The sequence below is a fragment of the Anguilla anguilla genome, chromosome 3 (genome assembly GCF_013347855.1).
Source record: "Anguilla anguilla isolate fAngAng1 chromosome 3, fAngAng1.pri, whole genome shotgun sequence".
In the NCBI taxonomy this organism is placed as follows: domain Eukaryota; kingdom Metazoa; phylum Chordata; class Actinopteri; order Anguilliformes; family Anguillidae; genus Anguilla; species Anguilla anguilla.
Genome location: NC_049203.1, coordinates 71246696 through 71274488, shown reverse-complemented (window position 1 = coordinate 71274488; position 27793 = coordinate 71246696). Strand labels below are relative to the sequence as shown.

Here is a 27793-nt window from a genome sequence, read left to right as displayed (position 1 = left end):
GTCTTGCTCAAGGGTTTAGGGGTTTTTTAGGGGTTGTAGGGGGTTAAGGGGTTTTTTAGGAACTGTAGGGGGTGCAGGGGGTTTTGGGGGCTTTACTGGGGGGGACTTCACCCCTCTGTCCTGTGAATCCTTCCTCTCCTCTCTCCCTCTCTTCTTCTCTTCCTCTGCCTCAGAGGTGCTGTTGGGCTCCAGATTTGGGCCTGATGTTGGGCTTTCCTCTGCACAGCAGGACCCCTCACTCACCCCAGTGTGAGGGGGGGAACGGGCCGTGGTGTCTGGGAGTCCCTGGGCTGGGTCAGCTGTGCTTAATGGCTCAGTGGACGGGACACTTTCCTCTGCTGATGTGGGGTCTATATCCTGATCTGAATCTGGTTTTGGGACACTTTCGTCCCCTCCCCCTCCTGCCTCACTACACTGGGCTGCCCCCCCATCGGTGTCTGGACCCCATCTCAGAATATCCTCCTCTTCCTCTGGGCTGCTGGGGAGCTCCTGGGCTGGATCTGCTGTTGGGTTCTCAGCTCCTCCCCCTCCTGCCCCACTGGGCTGAGCTCCGCCCCCATCACTACCTCCATCCTGCCCCTCCCCCTCCTCTCTCTGCCTCTGGGCTCCTGCTCTCTGATTGGCTGCAGTCTCATCAGTAGATTCTGCTTCTGCTGCTCTTTCTGTTTCCACTTCCTGGTCCTGATTCTGTACTGGAGCTGGTGCTGGATGGGGGGGAGAATTAGGGGGGTGGGGAGGAGAGGGGCTGGATTCGGGAGGGTGGATTGTCTCTTCTGCACTTCCTGTTTTGGGTGGAGCAGCAGGTGGAGACTCAGGAGTGCTGGACGGGACAGTGCCAGAGGAGGGGTGTTTAGAGTTCCCCCCCTCAGTCTCCACTCCTCTCTCTTCAGAATCTTCACCCTGATTTAGTGATTCTGTGGAAAAATGAAATGAAATATTAAATATGATGTAAAGCAGGTGACTGACTGGCAGGTTACCTGCTGCTTCTCTGTACTTACCTATCTGACTCTCCTCCTGTGAAATTCCAGCACTCTCATCAGTCCCTTTGTGCTGCTCAGTCAGTGCTGTCTTCTGATGCTCATCATGGGTCTTACCTGGGCTCGTCATGGTTTCATACTGCTTTATTCTATCCCGAACTTTTACTGTAGAAACAGGAAATATCACTGTGTGTGCTGAGTACAGTACAAATGCAAGGAGGCTCATAGGTGTATATCTGATCCTTCTTTATATCAAGGCCAGGACTGAATCACCATTTGTCCTAACTGTTCACACAATAATGTAAATGATGTATTTTTTCTCCACCATCACAGTTTGATAAATTCTAATTAAAAGTTTAGGATTTACACTAAATGTCAAAGGTAAGGACAAACCTGGTCTTTGTGATGGGGGGCAGTCAATATAGAGTCAGTCACTTGTTGGACATATAGGTAAAGTTTACATGATAAATTATCAGGTTAATCATGTAAAATATTTTACAGAGCAGAATTGGAGTCAATTCAGTCCACCCAAGAAAATTTCTAATTTAATTCATGGCTTGAAAAATGTCCACAATGTTTTCTGGGTATTTTGTAATTTATTTCCTTTCCTGAACTGACTGAACTGCAGGGTAATTGATCCCAACCCTGAAACAGAGGCATTTCAGTACTGCTGTTTCATTATGAGACACGTTTCTGTTCAGCGCAGAGTTAATTCTGCCTTACCTGGAGTGTCCTCAGCGTTTTCAAGGTCTGCTGATAATAGCTGTTGTCTTTCTGTTTCAAAAGAAATGTTTCACACATTTAATTTATCTATTTGTACCAGCAGCATGCCTATTTCTGAAGATTACAGAAATGAATACATCTGATTTTAATACATTTTGTTATTGAGTATTGTATAGGCATAAACTAGTATTTATATATTTATCCATATTAAATTCAGACAAAGTAAACTACATGGCCAAAAGTTTATGGGCACCTTACATCCAACATCTCATCCAATTACGAGCATTAATATGCAGTTGGTCCACCCTTTGCTGCTATAACAACCTCCACTCTTCTGGGAAGGCTTTACACTATATGTTGGAGCATTGCACCAGGAATTTGCTTCCATTCAGCCAGAAGAGGATTAGTGAGGTTGGGCACTGATTGGGCGATTTACGCCTGGCTCACAAGTGATCCCAAACATGTTGGATGGGGTTGAGACCAGGGCTCAGTGCAGGCCAGTCAAGTTCTTCCACATCATTCTTGACAAAACCAATTCTATATGGACCTCGCTGTGTGCCTGAGGGAATTGTCATGCTGAAACAGGAAAGGGTCTTCCCCAAAATATTGGGGAAGCACAGAATCATCTAGAACGTCACTATGCAGTAGCATTAAGATTTGCCTTCACTGGAACTAAGGGGCCTGGCCCAAATAATGAAAAGCAGCCCCAGACAAAAGGGTGTCCAGATACTTTTGGTCATATAGTGTATCTGAAGCAGTGACGTTATCACCTGCAGCTCTAAGGCCAGAGTGAATAACACTGTTCTACAGCTCACTATTTACTGCAGCTTCAGAGTCTCTTTCAGTATTTTGCACAATATAAAAATATGAAATATTATACATTACTATAATCATAGTAATCACCATAATTTAACTTACCCTCAGATTGAACGTCAGTGTCCATTTCATTTTGTCTCTCTGCAATATAAAATTATGAAATATTCAATATTCATTGTTCTTCACAGTAGTAGCATCATAGTCATCACCATCATTTCTACAGCTTACCTACAGATTGAGCTTCCATGACCTCTTCATTTTGTCTTTCTACAATGTAAAAATATGATTTTTATTATTAGTCATGGGTGTAGTAGCGCTAATGTATGAGCTTTCAGTCCCACAGTATTGGAGAGCTTGTGCTCATTTTATGGAGACAACACTACTGAATCCAGTCCTGAGTAACTGCTCCAGAAACAGCAGGATCTGCATATGAATGCGTTTATTAATATCATTTCATGTGTTATTTGAAAAGACTCTTACTTTTGTAGCATTTCTTGTAGTAAAATAAAAGCAATCCCACAATGATGAAGAGGAGGAGGAGGACAATGACTACAGAAATCAGGACAGAGGCGCTTCCTAAAAACAAAGAAAAACAGAGCATGTTAGAAAAATATAAAAGACAAAGCTCAACCATTTTGATCTCACTATTGAAACGTGTGTGTGTGTGTATATATGTGTGTGTATGTGTATATATATATATATATATTTTTAGAGTTTAGATGATTTATTTAGTTCCCTGTGTTAATGAAATGGCAGTTAATTTGAAGTTGACGGGTTGCTCAGCAACAGCTGTCTCAGCTGACAGTGCTGGGGATGATTGGGGTCAGTAGTAATCAATGTGCCTTAGTCATGTTTCAAAGACTGTGGGGTAGATGGGGCAACTGAGCATTTAACCCCTAGTAGGACCCTGACAGTACCATGAACAGGGCCTTTACCCAGTACTTTATGATGTAGACCAGAGGGTGAAATTTGGGTTGAAGTCCCATGGAATTCACAGGATCCACAGGACAGCACAGAAAATTCAGCAGAGGCTTGTAACCCCAGGAGAATGGCAGAATATGAAGAACTTTTTAATTAAGTGAGCAGGAAAAGAATAATTTCACACAGGCAAGACATAAAGGGTCAACTGCTTTGCAACTGGAACAGTTACCCAAACCTGTGAAATGAGCATTAGGGGTGGACTGTGGCAGCCAGGATGGCAGGCCTGTGCTCAGTCCCTACATCAGCTGAGTGGGCCTTACCTGGAGCAGGGAAGCAGCTCTTTACAGGAAAGTCTGTTCTGCTCTCACCCACAGGGTTGTGCAGCACACAGGTGTAGATTGCATCAGAGCTCTCTGCAGCCTCTATCTTCAGCTGGGACCCTGGCTGGGGCTCTATGGCAGGCCCCTCCCACCTGTACTGAGTGCTTGGTCTGTCACCCCCAGAGCACAGCAGGGTTACTGAGGGGCCGTTCACTTGGCAGGTGACTGCTGGTTTACCTACAGCATCTACATGGAGAACAAAGGCTTGTGACCTCACAGCTAACTTTAGCATTGTCTTTCATGGATTAACACACCTGACCCACATGATGGAGTGATATAAAGCGCTTTTTTACTGAAACACTAGGGTATGACTGTAGGGTCTCACATGCTATTCACTCCCATATCCTTGTGGTTACAGACCAACTTCCCTTCCCCTACCACACCTGCACACACATCCCATACAGATGCGTTGTTTCTCTGGGATGGACCAACTTGTTAGACAAGTTACAGGTGTGTGAGATGAACCTGTGTGACTCACAGAGAGCAGGTTACAGGTGTGTGAGGTGACCTGTGTGACTCACAGAGAGCAGATGCACAGACTTTCAGTGATCAACAAAATGGTTTACGGTGTATTTTTGCAGCAACTGCATAATTTTTTTCAGAACATATGGCTAGATCTCTGTGATGAAAACCCACATTAGGCTCTTTCAACAGGAGCTTGATGACTTTAACTGGGTTGGGTTCACAACCAGAGGAAAGAGTTCACTTAAAGATGTTTAGCATAGGTTCACTCAATGCTGGTAGGAGTTCCTTTAGTAATGTGGTCAGTCGGTCGCGGATCCAAAAGTTGGGTCATTCAGTAAAAGCAAACTCACCAAACACTTTTACCGTCTGATGATGGTACACCAGATTTCCCTTGATCTGCAGCTCACCAACATACTCCCCACTGTCAGCCTCTGTGAGATGTGTGAGGGTCAGGGCTCCCGTTGTGAGGTCCAGGATCGTCCGTCCTTTAAACTGCCTGTATTCAACCACTTCCTTCTGGTCAAATTCAACTACCTTATGAAGATTCCGCTTCCACAAAATTTCCTCCAGGGGACCCTGAACATTAGGCTGTAGTGTGAAGTTCCCATTAGACTGGACAATGATCTCAGACGTGGCATCACCTGCAAGAGAGTATATTAATACAAATCATGAGCAATTTTGCTTTTTTAAAGACATTAGAAACACATGTATGCTCTCTACAGAATCTGTTTATAAACTAATCTGAGGTTAGCTGGTATGCAGGTAGGTGGATTGAGAGACTGAAACTTGGTGGCTGGTTTGTTATCAGATATGTTCCTTTGCTGGCACTAGTCCAGGACACCTGGCAAATATAACTATTTGACAAACTCATTCATTAAATTTTACACTACATTTGAGAGGGTGGATCCACATTTAAAATGCGATTATGAAACATCTGTTCATTTTACAACCAGATAATACTTCTCAAATCTTTGAAAAACAGAATTACCCTAAGTCGGTTGAAATGTGTTACACACACCTGCAAACACTCAGCTGCTCTAGTTTAAAGTTGACTCCTTCTGATTCTGCACGCGCTATTCCAAAGCAATGCTGCCTGTATTTTCCCACATTTTTTTAAGGTCTCTGAGTTTTCTCCTCTTACATATTATCTCGTGTTTAGTTTTTAAATGTTGTGCCACATCAAAGACACATCTATAAAAGTCCAAGTGTATATAAAATCAATCGCATCACTTTAATCAGTGGCTCACTGACAGATCTCCCCTTGCACTCTTCTCCACTGAAGCAGCAGAGCTGGGGAGAGCCTAATTTTCGACACTTGAAGCATTCCTGCCTGTATCCCTTGAAGAGTTTTTTAAAGTTGTAATGTTCTCCAAATCCTCAAGTTGTTTTTTGGATCTGTTTCGTCTGGTTGTGAACCCAGCCCAGTTAAAATTACTGTCATCAAGCTCCAGCTGAAAAGGCCTAATGTTGACATTGTAGCCAGGGGTTAAATTAGGGGTGGATGTGGGTGGACAGTGTCCACCCGCCTTTGGTAAATAAATAAATCATTTTGACAGGCTGTTTTACAAATAACTATGGCAATCCAATCCATTTTTCGTATGGTCCAGTCCATGTGTTCCCTCTAGCCAGTTACTCGTTCAACCAATCAAAAATCCGAAGAAAAAAACTCAGGAGGAACAGTCGTTCATATAGACAGGCACAGAAAGAAAAATATTGTTGACTGTCTTGTAATTTCATTAACATGTAATTTCATCTATGCAACATTTTAAAGAGAGATGAATAAACAGCCCCCATGAACGCTGGCTATTATTAATGGCAACTTTGCTTGAGCAAAATCAGCAGGTTGCTGGTCAGCAGCTAAGCTAGGATTGAATATTTCCCACATGCATAACGTTTTTCAGCGGCGACTGGTGAGCTGAAAATTGGTGGGGCGCAAAACTTTCCTTTAAACTAATCATTGATCTCAACCTGTTTTCATGAGTATTTTTTCCTTTATTATCAAGCCTGCCAACAATCAGACTAATCAAATGGCAAGTAGCCTATCACTCAGTGTCTTCGTACCGTGTTAGGGGGATTAAATCATAAATTCAATTTATCCGTTAAAAATCTGTTTTAATCACCAAGTAGTCTACACTACACCAGTCTGTTAGCTACCGTGTTAGCTTTCAGAATAACCAGCAAAAACAAAACCTGCACTTCAATTTTGTTTACAATCTACGCATTGCAGATATTTGCCATGAATTTGAGTGCGGAGAAAGAAGTGCATGTAGCTATCCACAAATGTTGATTAAAAATGTATACAATTTCGTACTGCAAATGAAAATAAATGTAGGCTATAAAAAAGAAAGATGGATAAAGGAGGAAGAAAGGGAGGACAAAAGAGGAGGATGGCTGATTATTTTCGTGGGTAAAAATTCTCAGCATTAATGACACTCAATAAACTTGAAATATTTTATTTAAAAGCTTGCATCAATAGTATACATTCAGCAACTAGAGATCTCGTTGAGTTGTAGTAGAATCAGGTTGTGGCAAATTAGGGTTGAAATGAAAACCTAGAGGACGACACATAAAATACCTGGGAGACAGATTTCAGTTTATTCATGTTAGAGATAAATCCTCAGACCACTGTAGGGTCAAATGAAGGGTCCTGTCCTTAGGCCTTTCTTGATTTCCCTTTGCATTCTACCTCTGGGAAATATCCTCCATAAACACAGCATACATCTGTATTTGAAAGCAGTCGTTCATGTGAAAACAGGCATGGTACCCCACCTGGCCACCACCTTTCTCCTCAATCCAGACAAAACTGATATATAAGGACCAATAATAATCCTATTATATGCTCATGCATTTGTTTCTTCCAGGCTAGATTATTGCAATGTGCTGTTATCTGGCTATGCACTACTCTCCTCAACTCACAGCAGCCAGAATCTTGAGCAGAGCTAGGGGATCAGAACACATTACCCCAGCCCTTGCATCCTTTCTTTGGCAACCTATCAAATTCTGAGTTGATTTTAAAGTACTGCTTCTGACTTACAAATCACTTTGTGGTCCCACCCTGCTCATACCTTTCCAACCTGCTTTTCGGCTTTTAAATTAACAAAGGGGATTATCAAAGTGAACGACGAGATTACGAGGTTGAGTTCTGTTAGCAGAGCGAGGATATATAAAAATCAGGTAAAAGGTAAATTCCGTAAAGATATTACAATTTTTTAACGCAGAGTGGAATAGCCTGCCAGGCCACATAGTAGAAGCAGAAACTCCGGGAATTTTCAAGACTAGGCTTGATACGGTGTTAGATACTATCTCGTCTGTAGATAATCAGAGCCCTATGTACAATTTACTTACGAAAATTCCGTATTTTTTTTATTATTATTTTTTGCCTGAATGGCCTATTCTCGTCATTGAGTTTTGTTATGATCTCACTATATTTTGACAAAATGTATAGTATGTCGTCTACATGGTCTATGGTATGTCTCTGAAAATATGTTCACTCTCTGAGTAGCGTGCACCAGAATATTACATCTAAAAAAGAAAGAAAGGGAAAAAACGAATTCACAGCCAGAAAATTCCTGGGTAACGTCGGAAACTCGGCGAAACCGTCAAATACAAAACGCGTAGGGTCGTTCGTTTACAGCACGGCTATTTTAGCCAACTGCATATTAATCTGACATATTAGCCAGATAGGTAGCTAAACATACAACCTCTGAAAAAGGTTCTGACTTGTAAATCGCACAGAACGAATAATGACCTAAGTGATTAAGGACAACAGCTCTTACCGAATTTGAAGTTCGCGAAGATAAATAACGCCGTAGTGATTGTGACATGCCTGTGTGTCATTGCTCGCCTTCACACTGGACTCGATTATTATGGCCACGTATCTCCGGAGAAGCACTGTGAAAGTGAAAGTAAAATCATATTTGATGTGAATCGGCCGTGCCCTTAGCTGTTGGTATGTTAAACAATATCAGAAGAATCCAAACAATATCTGCTGCAAGCACAATACTTCCCTGCTGAAAATTCAATTTTAAACCAGTATAGCTGGCCAAGCTGGTTTAAACTGTGTTTTTGACACTTAACTGGCCGACCAACTGTTCTCCAGCTGACTAGCCTATATAGTCACCAGCCTATATAGTCCACCAGTTTGACCACCAGTTTACTCTACCATCTTAATCCTTGTGTAGTCTTAACATTCTGTATGCTCCCCTTGTCCTAAGGGTCAAAAATAACCGCCTTCACTAAACCCCTAAAATAAAGCAGTTTAATTGAATTTTAAATCCCAAATCTATTTTGCATGAAGAAACAACCTGTCATTCATCACAAACTTTGTGAATATCTGGGTTTTCCCTCTTCACAGTGCAGAAAGACTGCATTTAATCAGTGGACACCACTCATTTTTATTACAACACACCTGTCATAATTGTTTTCTTTATTAAAGTAAATGTTTATTATTATTATTATTATTATTGCTAAAGGTACTGCATATGTGTAAACATTATTTTTTTAGCATGAGATAGCACTTGTATAGCCTAAGAAAGTAGCAGATATTTGCAGAAAGTAGTTTTGAATGCATTTTATTGAAGGGAAACAATAACAGTCTTGACCTTTTTTGGCAACATAGTGATATACTCTTATATACTGTACAATGAGGAATTCAACTACAAAATACTAGTCTTCTCCCATTTTAACCATTAACCCCCCCCCCCCCCAAACAAGGTGCATAAACAACAACAATACATACGAATAAAATAAGATAATAGATACAAAACAAAAAGAACATAAATCAATCAAGTGTAATTAGCACGTGTAGGGCAGTATGCAAGTGTGTGAGCATGGACTTTGCAGATGCACTGTACATAGCACAGCTCATAGAGGCAGTCTGGTGTGCATAGCTCATAGAGGCAGTCTAGTGTACATGTGGGCTTCAGTATATAAAATTGACATGGACCACACTGGTGCACATCACGCACTATAATCTACAGATCATGAAAGAGAAATGAGAAGGATTAGCACTGAAACACCTCCATAGCTGGCCAAAAGGAATTAAATACAGAACAGGGGCCTCATTTATAAAATGTACTTACGATCAATTTTGATCTTAAGTGGACTTACGCAGAAAACCACATATAAGTAGTTATTTGTAAAACCTTACTTTGACGTGGAAATGATATTATCCCTACACAACGTCTAGACTTGAGTGGTAAGTGGTTTTCCTGCTGGTTATGTAGGGGTATTGCAGTTTGGGACAAATACGAGTCCAAGCCAGTGGGGAACTTTGCATTAGCTTTATGAAAAATTTGATAGGAATTATCAATTAAAGGTGTGAGGAATTCATTGGCTGATACAATGTGTTTTGAATTAAAAACAGGATGCAATGTTCTATAAATAGTTTGTCAAATTAGAAAAAAGTAACCATGGCTGTTCTTGCGTTATTGGAAATCATTGTAAACCATGCTTTTAGAAGGAAGAGAGTTTTCAGAGGCTGGAATTACTTTTTTGCGCATGACGATCTTCCAGAAAGTTTGCTTTTCTCTTTTGGTCCATGGTTATTCCTGACTAAACCCTCATTTGTGCTAGCATTATATAAGGGGAAATCGCTGATTGTAAGGCACGTTGAGGTGCTGTCAATTTTAAGTTAATTTGAGATTTATAGATCACATATGCGTAAGTTACAAGTGGGCTTCTTAGAACCTGCATACGCAAGGTTTTTTATGTTCAGTATCTTTTATGAATCGAACGTAAGCACACCATCGCAAATGATCTTAAGACTAAGTTCAAGTATAAATCTAAGAACATTTTTATAAATGAGGCCCCAGTTCATTAAATGATCTCCTGTGTTCTCAGGCTTAGGAGCTGCTTTTCCTGTGTCTGCAGTCTTTTCATCCTGTGTCATATGACTCATTGCCCTGCTCTCCTGTGTCTCTCCCTCCTGTGTGCTCTGGGACAGTCCTGCTCAAGGGTTTAAGGGTTTTTTAGGGGCTGTAGGGGGTGCAGGGTTTTTTAGGGACTGTAGGGGGTGCAGGGGGTTTAGGGGGTTTCGGGGGCTTTTCTGGGGGGGACTTTACCCCTCTGTTCTGTAAATCCTTCCTCTCCTCTCTCCTTCTCTTCTTCTCTTCCTCTGCCTCAGAGGTGCTGCTGGGCTCCAGATTTGGGCCTGATGTTGGGCTTTCCTCTGCACAGCAGGACTCCTCATTCGCCCCAGTGTGAGGGGGGGAACGGGCTGTGGTGTCTGGGAGTCCCTGGGCTGGATCAGCTGTGCTTAATGGCTCAGTGAGCGGGACACTTAGATTTTCCCCTGCTGATGTGGGGTCTATATCCTGATCTGAATCTGGTTTTGGGACACTTTCGTCCCCTCCCCCTCCTGCCTCACTACACTGGGGTGCCCTCCCATCGGAGTCTGGACGCCCATGTCTGAATATCCTCCTCTCCCTCTGGGCTGCTGGGGAGCTCCTGGGCTGGATCTGCTGTTGGGTTCTCAGCTCCTCCCCCTCCTGCCCCACTGGGCTGAGCTCCGCCCCCATCACTACCTCCATCCTGCCCCTCCCCCTTCTCTCTCTGCCTCTGGGCTCCTGCTCTCTGATTGGCTCCAGTCTCATCAGTAGATTCTGCTGCTGCTGCTGTTTCTGTTTCCTCTTCCTGGTCCTGACTCCGTACTGGAGCTGGTGCTGGATGGGGGGGAGATATCAGGGAATGGGGAGGAGAGGGGCTGGATTCTGGAGGTTTAGTTGTCTCCTCTGCACTTCCTGTTTTGGGTGGAGCAGCAGGTGGAGACTCAGGAGTGCTGAACGGGACAGTGCCAGAGGAGGGGTGTTTAGAGTTCCCCCCCTCAGTCTCCACTCCTCTCTCTTCAGAATCTTCACCCTGATTTAGTGATTCTGTGCAGAAATGAAATAAAATATTAAACCTGATGTAAAGCAGGTGACTGACTGACAGGTTACCTGCTGCTTCTCTGTACTTACCTGTCTGACTGTCCTCCTGTGAAATTCCAGCACTCCCATCAGTCCCTTTGTGCTGCTCAGTCAGTGCTGTCTTCTGATGCTCATCATGGGTCTTACCTGGGCCCCACCAGCCTGCAACCTGCTTTGCTGCAGAAACCGAGGAAATAACGTACATTTTCTGTACCTATAGGGTACCACCCCAATGATATGTTTGTACCTTTTTAGACACTTTTCAGAACCCTTCTTTCTGAAAGTGTACTTTATTTATTGCTGTAGTCTATTCCTGCTCAAACACATTCTGTACTCAGTGTACTGTTCCCTTAGTCTCACCATGTTCTCCTGCTCTCTCATTCTCTCTCTCTCTGTCTGTCTCACACACACACACACACACACACACACACACAGCGACTGAGCAACAACTGCACCTGCATATAGCAGAATCACCAGGAACAGCTGTCTGAGTCTCTACTCTCTGTCAGATGTGTGTTCTGATGCTCATCACAGGTCTTACCTGTGTCCAGCCAGCCACCAGACTGTGTTGCATCAGCCACAGCACTTCCTGTAGAAACAGAGGAAATAAGGTTGTGTGTGCTGAGTACAATACTTATGCAAGGAGGCTCACAGGTGAATATATGATCCTGCTTTACATAAAGGTCAGGATTCAATCCCCATGTTTCCTCACTGTTCACACACAATAATGCATGTAATGCAGTTATATTTGGTCATCACCTTCACAATTTGGCAAATTCAAAGTAAAAGTTTAGCACTGTATACTTAAATTCTGACCCAAAGTGAAGGCCAAGTGTTGGCTTTTGTGAATGGGGGTAGAAAATGTATAGTTATTCATTTGTTGGACATTTACAAAAGATTTATATGATAAATTATCTGGTTAATCATCTAAAATACTTAACGGTCAACAGTTAAGGGTCAAGCCGACTCAAAAATTTTCATGGCTTGAAAAATGTCCACAATGTTTTATGGGTATTTTGCAATTTATTTCCTTTCCTGAACTGACTGAACTGCAGGGTAATTGATCCCAACCCTGAAACAGAGGCATTTCAGTACTGCTGTTTCATTATGAGACACGTTTCTGTTCAGCGCAGAGTTAATTCTGCCTTACCTGGAGTTTCCTCAACGTTTTCAGGGTCTACTGGTAATAGCTGTTGTCTTTCTATTTCAAAAGAAATGTTTCACAGATTTAATTTATCTAGTTTTACCAGCAGCACGCCTACTTCTGAAGATTACGGAAATGAATACATCTGATTTTAATACATTTTATTATTGAGTATTGTATAGGCATAAACTAGTATTTATATTTATCCATATTAAATTCAGACAAAGTACCCTACATGGCCAAAAGTTTATGGACACCTTACATCCAACATCTCATCCAAAATTACGAGCATTAATATGCAGTTGGTCCACCCTTTGCTGCTATAACAACCTCCACTCTTCTGGGAAGGCTTTACACTATATGTTGGAGCATTGCACCAGGAATTTGCTTCCATTCAGCCAGAAGAGGATTAGTGAGGTTAGACACTGATTGGGCGAGTACGCCTGGCTCACAATTGGCTTTCCAAGTGATCCCAAAGATGTTGGATGCAGCAGACGTCATGGCAGAGTGAATAACACTGTTCTACAGCTCACTATTTACTGTAGCTTCAGAGTCTCTTTCAGTATTTTGCACAAATATAAAAATATGAAATATTATACATTACTATAATCATAATAATCACCATAATTTAACTTACCCTCAGATTGAACGTCAGTGTCCATTTCATTTTGTCTCTCTGCAATATAAAATTATGAAATATTCAATATTCATTGTTCTTCACAGTAGTAGCATCATAGTCATCACCATAATTTCTACAGCTTACCTACAGATTGAGCTTCCATGACCTCTTCATTTTGTCTTTCTACAATGTAAAAATATGATTTTTATTATTATTAGTCCTGGGTGTAGTAGCGCTAATGTATGAGCTTTCAGTCCCACAGTATTGGAGAGCTTGTGCTCATTTTATGGGGACAACAGGAGTGCAGCCCTACTGAATCCAGTCCTGAGTAACTGCTCCAGAAACAGCAGGATCTGCATATGGATTTGTTTATTAATATCATTTAAAGGGTTATTTGAAAAGACTCTTACTTTTGTAGCATTTCTTGTAGTAAAATAAAAGCAATCCCACAATGATGAAGAGGAAGAGGAGGACAATCACTACAGAAATAGTGACAGAGGCGCTTCCTAAAAACATAAAGAAAAACAGAACGTTAGAAAAATATAAAAGACAAAGCTCAACCATTTTGATCTGATTATTGAAAGATGTATATAAATATATTTTTGTGTGTATGTATTTCTGACTTTAGAAGATGATTTATTTAGTTCCCTGTGTTAATGAAATGGCAGTTAATGTGAAGTTGACTGGTTGCTCAGCAACAGCTGTCTCAGCTGACAGTGCTGGGGATGATTGGGGTAAGTAGTAATCAATGTGCCCCAGTCATGTGTCAGAGACTGTGGGGTAGATGGGGCAACTGAGCATTTAACCCCTAGTAGGACCCTGACAGTACCGCAAACAGGGACTTTACCCAGTACTCTGTGATGTAGACCAGAGGGTGAAATTTGGGTGGAAGTCCCATGGAATTCACAGGATAGCACAGAAAATTCAACAGAGGCTGGTAACCCCAGGAGAACAGCAGAACATGAACAAATTGTAAATTAAGCAAGAGGGGAAAAAAATGAAGTGTGCTTAACTCAAGTTAAAAACTCTGGTTAAAATCCTTAGACTACAGACCTGCATTGCAGCTGGAACAGCTATCCAAACCTGTGAAATGAGCATTAGGGTGGACTACATAGCAGCTGGAACAGCTACCCAAACCTGTGAAATGAGCATTAGGGGTGGACTGTGGCAGCCAGGATGGCAGGCCAGTGCTCAGTCCCTACATCAGCTGAGTGGGCCTTACCTGGAGCAGGGAAGCAGCTCTTTACAGGAAAGTCTGTTCTGCTCTCACCCACAGGGTTGTGCAGCACACAGGTGTAGACTGCATCAGAGCTCTCTGCTGCCTCTATCTTCAGCTGGGACCCTGGCTGGGGCTCTATGGCAGGCCCCTCCCACCTGTACTGAGTGCTTGGTCTGTCGCCCCCAGAGCACAGCAGGGTTACTGAGGAGCCGTTCACTTGGCAGGTGACTGCTGGTTTACCGACAGCATCTACATGGAGAACAAAGGCTTGTGACCTCACAGCTAACTTTAGCATTGTCTTTCATGGATTAACACACCTGACCCATTACATTACAGGCATTTGGCAGACGCTCTTATCCAGAGCGACGTACAACAAAGTGTATAACCATAACCAGGAACAAGTATGACGAAACCCCTAGAGAGAAGTACCGGTCCAAGTGCAGGGAACAACCGCATAGTTCAACTTGGACCCTGATGGTTAAACTGATTAACACTAACAATGAGAACGGCAACAACGCAATCTATGGAAAAAAATACAAGTAATCGTTAAGACAGTTAATGCACCTAAGTCACCTACGAAACCGCTGCCTAGTTACAACCCTAAGCTTGGTCATTTACAGGGGGGGAAGGGAGGGATGGGGAGAGGTGCAGCCTAAAGAGGTGAGTCTTCAGTCGTCGTTTGAAATGGGTCAGCGTCTCAGCTGTTCTGACCTCCACAGGGAGGTCATTCCACCATCGTGGGGCCAGAACAGACAGGAGATGTGTTCTGGAAGTGCAGGTGCGAAGAGGGGGAGGTGCTAGGCGTCCTGAGGTAGCAGAACGGAGGGATCTGGCTGGCATGTAGGGTTTGAATATCTTGTGGAGGTATGCTGGGGCTGATCCCTTGACTGCCTGGTATGCTAGGACCAATGTTTTAAATTTGATGCAAGCTATAACAGGCAGCCAGTGGAGGGTAGTGAGCAGGGGAGTTACGTGGGAGTGTCTGGGGAGGTTGAAGACCAGACGAGCCGCAGCATTCTGAATGAGTTGCAGGGGTCTGGTGGCAGATGCCGGTAGTCCAGCCAGAAGAGAGTTACCCACATGATTGAGTGATATAAAGCTCTTTTTTACTGAAACACTAGGATATGATTGTAGGGTCTCACATGCTATTCACACCCATATCCTTGTGGTTACAGACCAACTTCCCCTCCCACACCTGCACACAAATCCCATACAGGTGTGCTATTTTTCTGGGATAGACCAACCTGTTATACAGGTTACAGGTGTGTGAGATGAACCTGTGTGACTCTCAGAGAGCAGGTTACAGGTGTGTGAGATGAACCTGTGTGACTCACAGAGAGCAGGTTACAGGTGTGTGAGATGAACCTGTGTGACTCACAGAGAGCAGATGCACAGACTTTTAGTGACTCAGTTCAGCTGAGCTGTTGATCACATGTCTTTTTTTTTAACCTTGTTGCCGGATAATCTAGTCTTTAGATTCTGATCTTTGAGAAACAGCCATTATTACATTACAGGCATTTAGCAGACGCTCTTATCCAGAGCGACTTACACGACTTTTTACATAGCATTTTACATTGTATCCATTTATACAGCTGGATATATATACTGAAGCAATGCAGGTAAAGTACCTTGCTCAAGGGTACAACGGCAGTGTCCTTACCCGGGAATCGAACCGGCGACCTTTCGGTTACAAGCCCAGTTCCTTACCCACTGTGCCACACTCCGTTATCATTTATATAACCGTGGGATTGTATCCGTTTTCTCTCCCTGCTCTCCACTCCACTAACATGAAAGGGAACATCCATGGGGCAATGAAGCCATGTTACAGGTCTTCTCTCTAAACAAGTCTGGGGTGTCCTGGAGAGCTGTCTCTCCTTCAAATGTTTTACATATTTATCACCTCCCAGAAGGGACAGGACCCCCTATTGAGGGTCAGAGACCAAACGTGGCCATAAGCTGCACAAAGATCCCTTTTCCTTTTAAGTTTGAATGCAATATTTAAGATTTAACTGAAATCACTGACTGAAAATCTTGATGCCGATATAGATAATGGTCATTTAACCTGATAGTTGAAATCTCAATTTTTAGAACCAATTTCAGTTTCAAGCAGAAACCAATGAGGTATGATTTGGTCTTGTTACATGGAAATTATTTTGCTTGAAGGTGGAGATTGCAACTGATAAGATTAAACAATCCTTTATCTTTATTCTGTTGTTGGAGGCAGAGGTAAACTTCCATGTTTCCTTCCTTGATAGCTGAACTGGATTACCTCCTAAAATATTCCTGTTTGGTCTCTTTATAAAGATTGTAAGATAAGGAATCTTCTGATAATAATATCACAGTGTTTTAGCCCATGGTCCTAAACATGAGACCATGTTAATACATAGTTTAATGCATAGTTTTCAGATAAGACAGTCCCTGCTCCCACACCCCACACTTCACACCTCACCCAATTAGTGCAGCCATGTGCACCCCCTTTCTCTCAACTGTCCCCCCTCCCTCGTGGGATAACATAAAAATGTGTATTTTACTTTAGCTACTGTAGTTAGTCAGAGTTAGGAGGAAGAAAGTGGTTCTGGGGGGCTTAACATCAGCCAGTAACATCTTTTGCAGTGGACATTTTGGGGTTGAGATCTGTGGTTGCCATCCAAGGAATCTGAGCTTTGCATCGAGGGCTGGTGTTGTGTGGAGTTTGGTGTGACAGGGTCTGACGTTTCTGTCTTACAGCTCACCTGGCATCCTGACATTTAAATCTCTGGCTTTTGGAATATTTGGCTGCCTTTTGGTTGTTGGACTGCAATCTTGGTTTCCTGGGGCATGTTTGGGAGAACCGGCAGTGGTTTGTTTTTTTCACTCATTTCCTTTGTGACTGTAACTTGTCCATGTCGGTAACATTGTGTTTTCCTTTCTTTAAGGTAGCAGAACCTCGTCTTTATCATATGTGAATCTTTGTTGTAACTTAATGAATTTCTTAATTTTAATCCGGTTCTGAGTTATCCATTTGATAAAGGTTGATCAGACAGATTGCTCTGCCTATCAATGAATTTGGCAATTTAATTAATTATTGATACTCTGCTAATCCATCCATCCATTATCTATACCTGCTAATCTTGAGCTGGGTTGCGGGGGGTGCTGGAGCCTATCCCAGCATGCATTGGGCGAGATGCAGGAATACACCCTGGACACACACCATTCACTCACACACCCGTTCCTATGGCCAATTTAGAGTCTCCAATTAGCCTCCCTGCATGTCTTTGGACTGTGGGAGGAAACCCACACGGACATAGGGAGAACATGCAAACTTCACACAGAGAGGCCGCAAGCCAAAATTTGAACCCATAACTTTCTTGCTATGAGGCGACAGTGCTACCCACTGCACCACCGTACCGCCCCATCTTCAATAATAAGATGAAATTAAATTTACCAAATATATTTTATATGTAGGATAAGTGAGGGGTTTTAACTGTTGATGCACTTGTGTTCGGTATTCAGAGTGCCGGATGTCAATCGAGGGTTTTAACTGTTAAAACGGCTGGATTCAGAAAATGAAACATATTTCACTTAATCCTCACTTTGCCAACACAGCAGTTTTTACATCAGAAGTCATAATCAAAGTTAAGTGCTACACATCTGTTACAACAAAAAATCCATTGTATGTGCTAGAATATGTGGTATATGTGTTTGTTGTAGTAGTGAGTGATCTAAATTGAAGAAAATCTCTCTCTGGACTGTGAAGTCGGAAAAAGGTTTTCCAACGGTAATGCCTGTTATGACTCTGCGAGTGTGTGTGTGCGTGTGCGCGTGTGTGTGTATGCATGTGTTTGTGTGTCTGTGTGTTAGCCAGAGCATGTAGTAGTAGTAAAAAGCAGACTGTGGCAGCCAGAATGACAGGCCTGTGCTCAGTCCCTACATCAGCTGAGTGGGCCTTACCTGGAGCAGGGAAGCAGCTCTTTACAGGAAAGTCTGTTCTGCTCTCACCCACAGGGTTGTGCAGCACACAGGTGTAGATTGCATCAGAGCTCTCTGCTGCCTCTATCTTCAGCTGGGACCCTGGCTGGGGCTCTATGGCAGGCCCCTCCCACCTGTACTGAGTGCTTGGTCTGTCGCCCCCAGAGCACAGCAGGGTTACTGAGGAGCCGTTCACTTGGCAGGTGACTGCTGGTTTACCTACAGCATCTACATGGAGAACAAAGGCTTGTGACCTCACAGCTAACTTTAGCATTGTCTTTCATGGATTAACACACCTGACCCACATGATTGAGGGATATAAAGTGCTTTTTTACTGAAACACTAGGGTATGACTGTAGGGTCTCACATGCTATTCACTCCCATATCCTTGTGGTTACAGACTAACTTCCCCTCCCACACCTGCACACAAATCCCATACAGGTATGATATTTTTCTTGGATAGACCAACCTGTTATACAGGTTACAGGTGTGTGAGATGAACCTGTGTGACTCTCAGATAGCAGATGCACAGACTTTTAGTGACTCAGTTCAGCTGAGCTGTTGATCAAATGTCTTTTTTTAACCCTGTTGTCGGATCATCTAGTCTTTAGATTCTGATCTTTGAGAAACAGACATTATCATTTATATGACCATGGGATTGTATCCGTTTTCTCTCCCCGCTCTCCACTCCACTAACATGAAAGGGAACATCCATGGGGCAATGAAGCCATGTTACAGGTCTTCTCTCTGCGTTTTGGTTGTTGGACTGTGATCTTGGTTTCCTGGGGCATGTTTGGGAGAACTGGCCGTGGTTTGGTTTTTTCACTCATTTCCTTTGTGACTGGAACTTGTCCATGTCGGTAACATTGTGTTTTCTTTTCTTTAAGGTAGCAGAACCTCGTCTTTATCATATGTGAATCTTTGTTGTAACTTAATTAATTTCTTAATTTTAATCCGGTTCTGAGTTATCCATTTGATAAAGGTTGATCAGACAGATTGCTCTGCCTATCAATGAATTTGGCAATTTAATTAATTATTGATACTCTGCTAATCCATCCATCCATTATCTATACCTGCTAATCCTGAGCTGGGTTGCGGGGGGTGCTGGAGCCTATCCCAGCATGCATTGGGCGAGATGCAGGAATACACCCTGGACACACATCATTCACTCACACACCCGTTCCTATGGCCAATTTAGAGTCTCCAATTAGACTACCTGCATGTCTTTGGACTGTGGGAGGAAACCCACACGGACATAGGGAGAACATGCAAACTTCACACAGAAAGGCCCCAAGCCAAGATTTGAACCTATGACCTTCTTGCTATGAGGCGACAGTGCTACCCACTGCACCACCGTACCGCCCCATCTTCGATAATAAGATGAAATTCAATTTACCAAATGTATTTTATATGTAGGATAAGTGAGGGGTTTTAACTGTTGATGCACTTGTGTTCGGTATTCAGAGTGCCGGATGTCAATCGAGGGTTTTAACTGTTAAAACGGCTGGATTCAGAAAATGAAACATATTTCACTTAATCCTCACTTTGCCAACACAGCAGTTTTTACATCAGAAGTCATAATTAAAGTTAAGTGCTACACATCTGTTACAACAAAAAATCCGTTGTATGTGCTAGAATATGTGGTATATGTGTTTGTTGTAGTAGTGAGTGATCTAAATTGAAGAAAGTCTCTCTCTGGACTGTGAAGTCGGAAAAAAGTTTTCCAACGGTAATGCCTGTTATGACTCTGCGAGTGTGTGTGTGCGTGTGCGCGTGTGTGTGTATGCATGTGTTTGTGTGTCTGTGTGTTAGCCAGAGCGTGTAGTAGTAGTAAAAAGCAGACTGTGGCAGCCAGAATGACAGGCCTGTGCTCAGTCCCTACATCAGCTGAGTGGGCCTTACCTGGAGCAGGGAAGCAACTCTTTACAGGAAAGTTTGTTCTGCTCTCACCCACAGGGTTGTGCAGCACACAGGTGTAGACTGCATCAGAGCTCTCTGCTACCTCTATCTTCAGCTGGGACCCTGGCTGGGGCTCTATGGCAGGCCCCTCCCACCTGTACTGAGTGCTTGGTCTGTCGCCCCCAGAGCACAGCAGGGTTACTGAGGAGCCGTTCACTTGGCAGGTGACTGCTGGTTTACCTACAGCATCTACATGGAGAACAAAGGCTTGTGACCTCACAGCTAACTTTAGCATTGTCTTTCATGGATTAACACACCTGACCCACATGATCGAGTAATGTAAAGCTCTTTTTTACTGAAACACTAGGGTATGACTGTAGGGTCTCATGCTATTCACTCCCATATCCTTGCGGTTACAAACTAACTTCCCCTCCCACACCTGCACACAAATCCCATACAGGTGTGCTATTTTTCTGGGATAGACCAACCTGTTATACAGGTTACAGGTGTGTGAGATGAACCTGTGTGACTCACAGAGAGCAGATGCACAGATTTTTAGTGACTCAGTTCAGCTGAGCTGTTGATCAAATGTCTTTTTTTTTTTTAACCCTGTTGTCGGATAATCTAGTCTTTAGATTCTGATCTTTGAGAAACAGTCATTATCATTTATATGACCATGGGATTGTATCCGTTTTCTCTCCCTGCTCTCCACTCCACTAACATGAAAGGGAACATCCATGGGGCAATGAAGCCATGTTACAGGTCTTATCTCTGCGTTTTGGTTTTTGGACTGTGATCTTGGTTTCCTGGGGCATGTTCAGGAGAACTGGCCGTGGTTTGGTTTATTCACTCATTTCCTCTGTGACTGTAACTTGTCCATGTCGGTAACATTGTGTTTTCTTTTCTTTAAGGTAGCAGAACCTCGTCTTTATCATGTGTGAATCTTTGTTGTAACTTAATGAATTTCTTAATTTTAATCTGGTTCTGAGTTGTCCATTTGATAAAGGTTAATCCAACAGATTGCTCTGCCTATCAATGAATTCGGCAATTTAATTATTGATACTTTGATAATCCACCCATCCATTATTTATACCCGCTAATCATGAGCTGGGTTGCGAGGGGTGCTGGAGCCTATCCCAGCATGCATTGGGTGAGAGGCAGGAATACACCCTGGACACACACCATTAACTCACTCACACACCCATTCCTATGGCCAATTTAGAGTCTCCAATTAGCCTACCTGCATGTGTTTGGACTGTGGGAGGAAATCCACACGGACATAGGGAGAACATGCAAACTTCACAGAGAAAGGCCCCAAGCCAAGATTTGAACCCATAACCTTCTTGCTATGAGGCGACAGTGCTACCCACTACACCACCGTACTGCCCCATCTTAGATAATAAGATGAAATTAAATTTACCAAATGTATTTTATATGTAGGATAAGTGAGGGGTTTTAACTGTTGATGCACTTGTGTTCGGTATTCAGAGTGCCGGATGTCAATCGAGGGTTTTAACTGTTAAAACTGCTGGATTCAGAAAATGAAACATATTTCACTTAATCCTCACTTTGCCAACACAGCAGTTTTTACATCAGAAGTCATAATCAAAGTTAAGTGCTACACATCTGTTACAACAAAAAATCCATTGTATGTGCTAGAATATGTGGTATATGTGTTTGTTGTAGTAGTGAGTGATCTAAATTGAAGAAAGTCTCTCTCTGGACTGTGAAGTCGGAAAAAGGTTTTCCAACGGTAATGCCTGTTATGACTCTGCCAGTGTGTGTGTGCGTGTGTGTGTGTGTGTGCGCGTGTGTGTGTATGCATGTGTTTGTGTGTCTGTGTGTTAGCCAGAGCGTGTAGTAGTAGTAAAAAGCAGACTGTGGCAGCCAGAATGACAGGCCTGTGCTCAGTCCCTACATCAGCTGAGTGGGCCTTACCTGGAGCAGGGAAGCAGCTCTTTACAGGAAAGTCTGTTCTGCTCTCACCCACAGGGTTGTGCAGCACACAGGTGTAGATTGCATCAGAGCTCTCTGCTGCCTCTATCTTCAGCTGGGACCCTGGCTGGGGCTCTATGGCAGGCCCCTCCCACCTGTACTGAGTGCTTGGTCTGTCGCCCCCAGAGCACAGCAGGGTTACTGAGGGGCCGTTCACTTGGCAGGTGACTGCTGGTTTACCTACAGCATCCACATGGAGAACAAAGGCTTGTGACCTCACAGCTAACTTTAGCATTGTCTTTCATGGATTAACACACCTGACCCACATGATCGAGTGATATAAAGCTCTTTTTCACTGCAACACTAGGGTATGACTGTAGGGTCTCACATGCTATTCACTCCCATATCCTTGTGGTTACAGACTAACTTCCCCTCCCACACCTGCACACAAATCCCATACAGGCATGATATTTTTCTTGGATAGACCAACCTGTTATACAGGTTACAGGTGTGTGAGATGAACCTGTGTGACTCTCAGATAGCAGATGCACAGACTTTTAGTGACTCAGTTCAGCTGAGCTGTTGATCAAATGTCTTTTTTTAACCCTGTTGTCGGATCATCTAGTCTTTAGATTCTGATCTTTGAGAAACAGACATTATCATTTATATGACCATGGGATTGTATCCGTTTTCTCTCCCCGCTCTCCACTCCACTAACATGAAAGGGAACATCCATGGGGCAATGAAGCCATGTTACAGGTCTTCTCTCTGCGTTTTGGTTGTTGGACTGTGATCTTGGTTTCCTGGGGCATGTTTGGGAGAACTGGCCGTGGTTTGGTTTTTTCACTCATTTCCTTTGTGACTGTAACTTGTCCATGTCGGTAACATTGTGTTTTCTTTTCTTTAAGGTAGCAGAACCTCGTCTTTATCATATGTGAATCTTTGTTGTAACTTAATTAATTTCTTAATTTTAATCCGGTTCTGAGTTATCCATTTGATAAAGGTTGATCAGACAGATTGCTCTGCCTATCAATGAATTTGGCAATTTAATTAATTATTGATACTCTGCTAATCCATCCATCCATTATCTATACCTGCTAATCCTGAGCTGGGTTGCGGGGGGTGCTGGAGCCTATCCCAGCATGCATTGGGCGAGATGCAGGAATACACCCTGGACACACATCATTCACTCACACACCCGTTCCTATGGCCAATTTAGAGTCTCCAATTAGACTACCTGCATGTCTTTGGACTGTGGGAGGAAACCCACACGGACATAGGGAGAACATGCAAACTTCACACAGAAAGGCCCCAAGCCAAGATTTGAACCTATGACCTTCTTGCTATGAGGCGACAGTGCTACCCACTGCACCACCGTACCGCCCCATCTTCGATAATAAGATGAAATTCAATTTACCAAATGTATTTTATATGTAGGATAAGTGAGGGGTTTTAACTGTTGATGCACTTGTGTTCGGTATTCAGAGTGCCGGATGTCAATCGAGGGTTTTAACTGTTAAAACGGCTGGATTCAGAAAATGAAACATATTTCACTTAATCCTCACTTTGCCAACACAGCAGTTTTTACATCAGAAGTCATAATTAAAGTTAAGTGCTACACATCTGTTACAACAAAAAATCCGTTGTATGTGCTAGAATATGTGGTATATGTGTTTGTTGTAGTAGTGAGTGATCTAAATTGAAGAAAGTCTCTCTCTGGACTGTGAAGTCGGAAAAAAGTTTTCCAACGGTAATGCCTGTTATGACTCTGCGAGTGTGTGTGTGCGTGTGCGCGTGTGTGTGTATGCATGTGTTTGTGTGTCTGTGTGTTAGCCAGAGCGTGTAGTAGTAGTAAAAAGCAGACTGTGGCAGCCAGAATGACAGGCCTGTGCTCAGTCCCTACATCAGCTGAGTGGGCCTTACCTGGAGCAGGGAAGCAACTCTTTACAGGAAAGTCTGTTCTGCTCTCACCCACAGGGTTGTGCAGCACACAGGTGTAGACTGCATCAGAGCTCTCTGCTACCTCTATCTTCAGCTGGGACCCTGGCTGGGGCTCTATGGCAGGCCCCTCCCACCTGTACTGAGTGCTTGGTCTGTCGCCCCCAGAGCACAGCAGGGTTACTGAGGAGCCGTTCACTTGGCAGGTGACTGCTGGTTTACCTACAGCATCTACATGGAGAACAAAGGCTTGTGACCTCACAGCTAACTTTAGCATTGTCTTTCATGGATTAACACACCTGACCCACATGATCGAGTAATGTAAAGCTCTTTTTTACTGAAACACTAGGGTATGACTGTAGGGTCTCATGCTATTCACTCCCATATCCTTGCGGTTACAAACTAACTTCCCCTCCCACACCTGCACACAAATCCCATACAGGTGTGCTATTTTTCTGGGATAGACCAACCTGTTATACAGGTTACAGGTGTGTGAGATGAACCTGTGTGACTCACAGAGAGCAGATGCACAGATTTTTAGTGACTCAGTTCAGCTGAGCTGTTGATCAAATGTCTTTTTTTTTTTTAACCCTGTTGTCGGATAATCTAGTCTTTAGATTCTGATCTTTGAGAAACAGTCATTATCATTTATATGACCATGGGATTGTATCCGTTTTCTCTCCCTGCTCTCCACTCCACTAACATGAAAGGGAACATCCATGGGGCAATGAAGCCATGTTACAGGTCTTATCTCTGCGTTTTGGTTTTTGGACTGTGATCTTGGTTTCCTGGGGCATGTTCAGGAGAACTGGCCGTGGTTTGGTTTATTCACTCATTTCCTCTGTGACTGTAACTTGTCCATGTCGGTAACATTGTGTTTTCTTTTCTTTAAGGTAGCAGAACCTCGTCTTTATCATGTGTGAATCTTTGTTGTAACTTAATGAATTTCTTAATTTTAATCTGGTTCTGAGTTGTCCATTTGATAAAGGTTAATCCAACAGATTGCTCTGCCTATCAATGAATTCGGCAATTTAATTATTGATACTTTGATAATCCACCCATCCATTATTTATACCCGCTAATCATGAGCTGGGTTGCGAGGGGTGCTGGAGCCTATCCCAGCATGCATTGGGTGAGAGGCAGGAATACACCCTGGACACACACCATTAACTCACTCACACACCCATTCCTATGGCCAATTTAGAGTCTCCAATTAGCCTACCTGCATGTGTTTGGACTGTGGGAGGAAATCCACACGGACATAGGGAGAACATGCAAACTTCACAGAGAAAGGCCCCAAGCCAAGATTTGAACCCATAACCTTCTTGCTATGAGGCGACAGTGCTACCCACTACACCACCGTACTGCCCCATCTTAGATAATAAGATGAAATTAAATTTACCAAATGTATTTTATATGTAGGATAAGTGAGGGGTTTTAACTGTTGATGCACTTGTGTTCGGTATTCAGAGTGCCGGATGTCAATCGAGGGTTTTAACTGTTAAAACTGCTGGATTCAGAAAATGAAACATATTTCACTTAATCCTCACTTTGCCAACACAGCAGTTTTTACATCAGAAGTCATAATCAAAGTTAAGTGCTACACATCTGTTACAACAAAAAATCCATTGTATGTGCTAGAATATGTGGTATATGTGTTTGTTGTAGTAGTGAGTGATCTAAATTGAAGAAAGTCTCTCTCTGGACTGTGAAGTCGGAAAAAGGTTTTCCAACGGTAATGCCTGTTATGACTCTGCCAGTGTGTGTGTGCGTGTGTGTGTGTGTGTGCGCGTGTGTGTGTATGCATGTGTTTGTGTGTCTGTGTGTTAGCCAGAGCGTGTAGTAGTAGTAAAAAGCAGACTGTGGCAGCCAGAATGACAGGCCTGTGCTCAGTCCCTACATCAGCTGAGTGGGCCTTACCTGGAGCAGGGAAGCAGCTCTTTACAGGAAAGTCTGTTCTGCTCTCACCCACAGGGTTGTGCAGCACACAGGTGTAGATTGCATCAGAGCTCTCTGCTGCCTCTATCTTCAGCTGGGACCCTGGCTGGGGCTCTATGGCAGGCCCCTCCCACCTGTACTGAGTGCTTGGTCTGTCGCCCCCAGAGCACAGCAGGGTTACTGAGGGGCCGTTCACTTGGCAGGTGACTGCTGGTTTACCTACAGCATCCACATGGAGAACAAAGGCTTGTGACCTCACAGCTAACTTTAGCATTGTCTTTCATGGATTAACACACCTGACCCACATGATCGAGTGATATAAAGCTCTTTTTCACTGCAACACTAGGGTATGACTGTAGGGTCTCACATGCTATTCACTCCCATATCCTTGTGGTTACAGACTAACTTCCCCTCCCACACCTGCACACAAATCCCATACAGGCATGATATTTTTCTTGGATAGACCAACCTGTTATACAGGTTACAGGTGTGTGAGATGAACCTGTGTGACTCTCAGATAGCAGATGCACAGACTTTTAGTGACTCAGTTCAGCTGAGCTGTTGATCAAATGTCTTTTTTTAACCCTGTTGTCGGATCATCTAGTCTTTAGATTCTGATCTTTGAGAAACAGACATTATCATTTATATGACCATGGGATTGTATCCGTTTTCTCTCCCCGCTCTCCACTCCACTAACATGAAAGGGAACATCCATGGGGCAATGAAGCCATGTTACAGGTCTTCTCTCTGCGTTTTGGTTGTTGGACTGTGATCTTGGTTTCCTGGGGCATGTTTGGGAGAACTGGCCGTGGTTTGGTTTATTCACTCATTTCCTTTGTGACTGTAACTTGTCCATGTCGGTAACATTGTGTTTTCTTTTCTTTAAGGTAGCAGAACCTCGTCTTTATCATATGTGAATCTTTGTTGTAACTTAATGAATTTCTTAATTTTAATCTGGTTCTGAGTTGTCCATTTGATAAAGGTTAATCCAACAGATTGCTCTGCCTATCAATGAATTCTGCAATTTAATTATTGATACTTTGATAATCCACCCATCCATTATTTATACTCGCTAATCATGAGCTGGGTTGCGAGGGGTGCTGGAGCCTATCCCAGCATGCATTGGGCGAGAGGCAGGAATACACCCTGGACACACACCATTCACTCACACACCCATTCCTATGGCCAATTTAGAGTCTCCAATTAGCCTACCTGCAGGTCTTTGGACTGTGGGAGGAAATCCACACGGACATGGGGAGAACATGCAAACTTCACACAGAAAGGCCCCAAGCCAAGATTTGAACCCAAAACCTTCTTGCTGTGAGGCGACAGTGCTACCCACTGCACCACCGTACCGCCCCATCTTCGATAATAAGATGAAATTCAATTTACCAAATGTATTTTATATGTAGGATAAGTGAGGGGTTTTAACTGTTGATGCACTTGTGTTCGGTATTCAGAGTGCCGGATGTCAATCGAGGGTTTTAACTGTTAAAACTGCTGGATTCAGAAAATGAAACACATTTCACTTAATCCTCACTTTGCCAACACAGCAGTTTTTACATCAGAAGTCATAATCAAAGTTAAGTGCTACACATCTGTTACAACAAAAAATCAGTTGTATGTGCTAGAATATGTGGTATATGTGTTTGTTGTAGTAGTGAGTGATATATATTGAAGAAAATCTCTCTCTGGACTGTGAAGTCAGAAAAAAGTTTTCCAATGGTAATGCCTGTTATGACTCTGCGAGTGTGTATGTGTGTGCGTATGTGTGTGTATGCATGTGTGTGTGTGTCTGTGTGTTAGCCAGAGCGTGTAGTAGTAGTAAAAAGCAGACTGTGGCAGCCAGGATGGCAGGCCTGTGCTCAGTCCCTACATCAGCTGAGTGGGCCTTACCTGGAGCAGGGAAGCAGCTCTTTACAGGAAAGTCTGTTCTGCTCTCACCCACAGGGTTGTGCAGCACACA

At 43.2% G+C, this 27793-nt stretch overlaps 1 protein-coding gene across 1 annotated transcript; it reads right to left on the bottom strand.

Annotated features, from left to right (window-relative positions):
* Window positions 1-15: 15 nt before the first annotated feature.
* LOC118223231 (actin cytoskeleton-regulatory complex protein pan1-like) lies at window positions 16-18586 on the bottom strand. The gene is made up of 9 exons (XM_035409472.1): window positions 18100-18586; window positions 14173-14418; window positions 3758-4003; window positions 2997-3092; window positions 2745-2783; window positions 2619-2657; window positions 1701-1751; window positions 999-1142; window positions 16-914 (listed from the first exon to the last, which is right to left on the bottom strand). Exons 1-9 carry the CDS (start codon window positions 18389-18391, stop codon window positions 16-18), a joined length of 2052 nt encoding a protein of 683 aa, XP_035265363.1. The 5' UTR covers window positions 18392-18586.
* Between the last annotated feature and the right edge of the window lie 9207 nt (window positions 18587-27793).

Coding starts and splice junctions, on each gene's coding strand:
- LOC118223231 (XM_035409472.1), bottom strand. CDS start 18,391: ATGCTAAAGTTAGCTGTGAGGTCACAAGCCTTTGTTCTCCATGTAGAT. Junction 3,093..3,757: donor GAGCTGCTTCCCTGCTCCAG/GTAAGGCCCACT, acceptor CTTTGTTTTTAG/GAAGCGCCTCTGTCCTGATT. Junction 1,752..2,618: donor CACTGACGTTCAATCTGAGG/GTAAGTTAAATT, acceptor CTTTTGAAACAG/AAAGACAACAGCTATTATCA.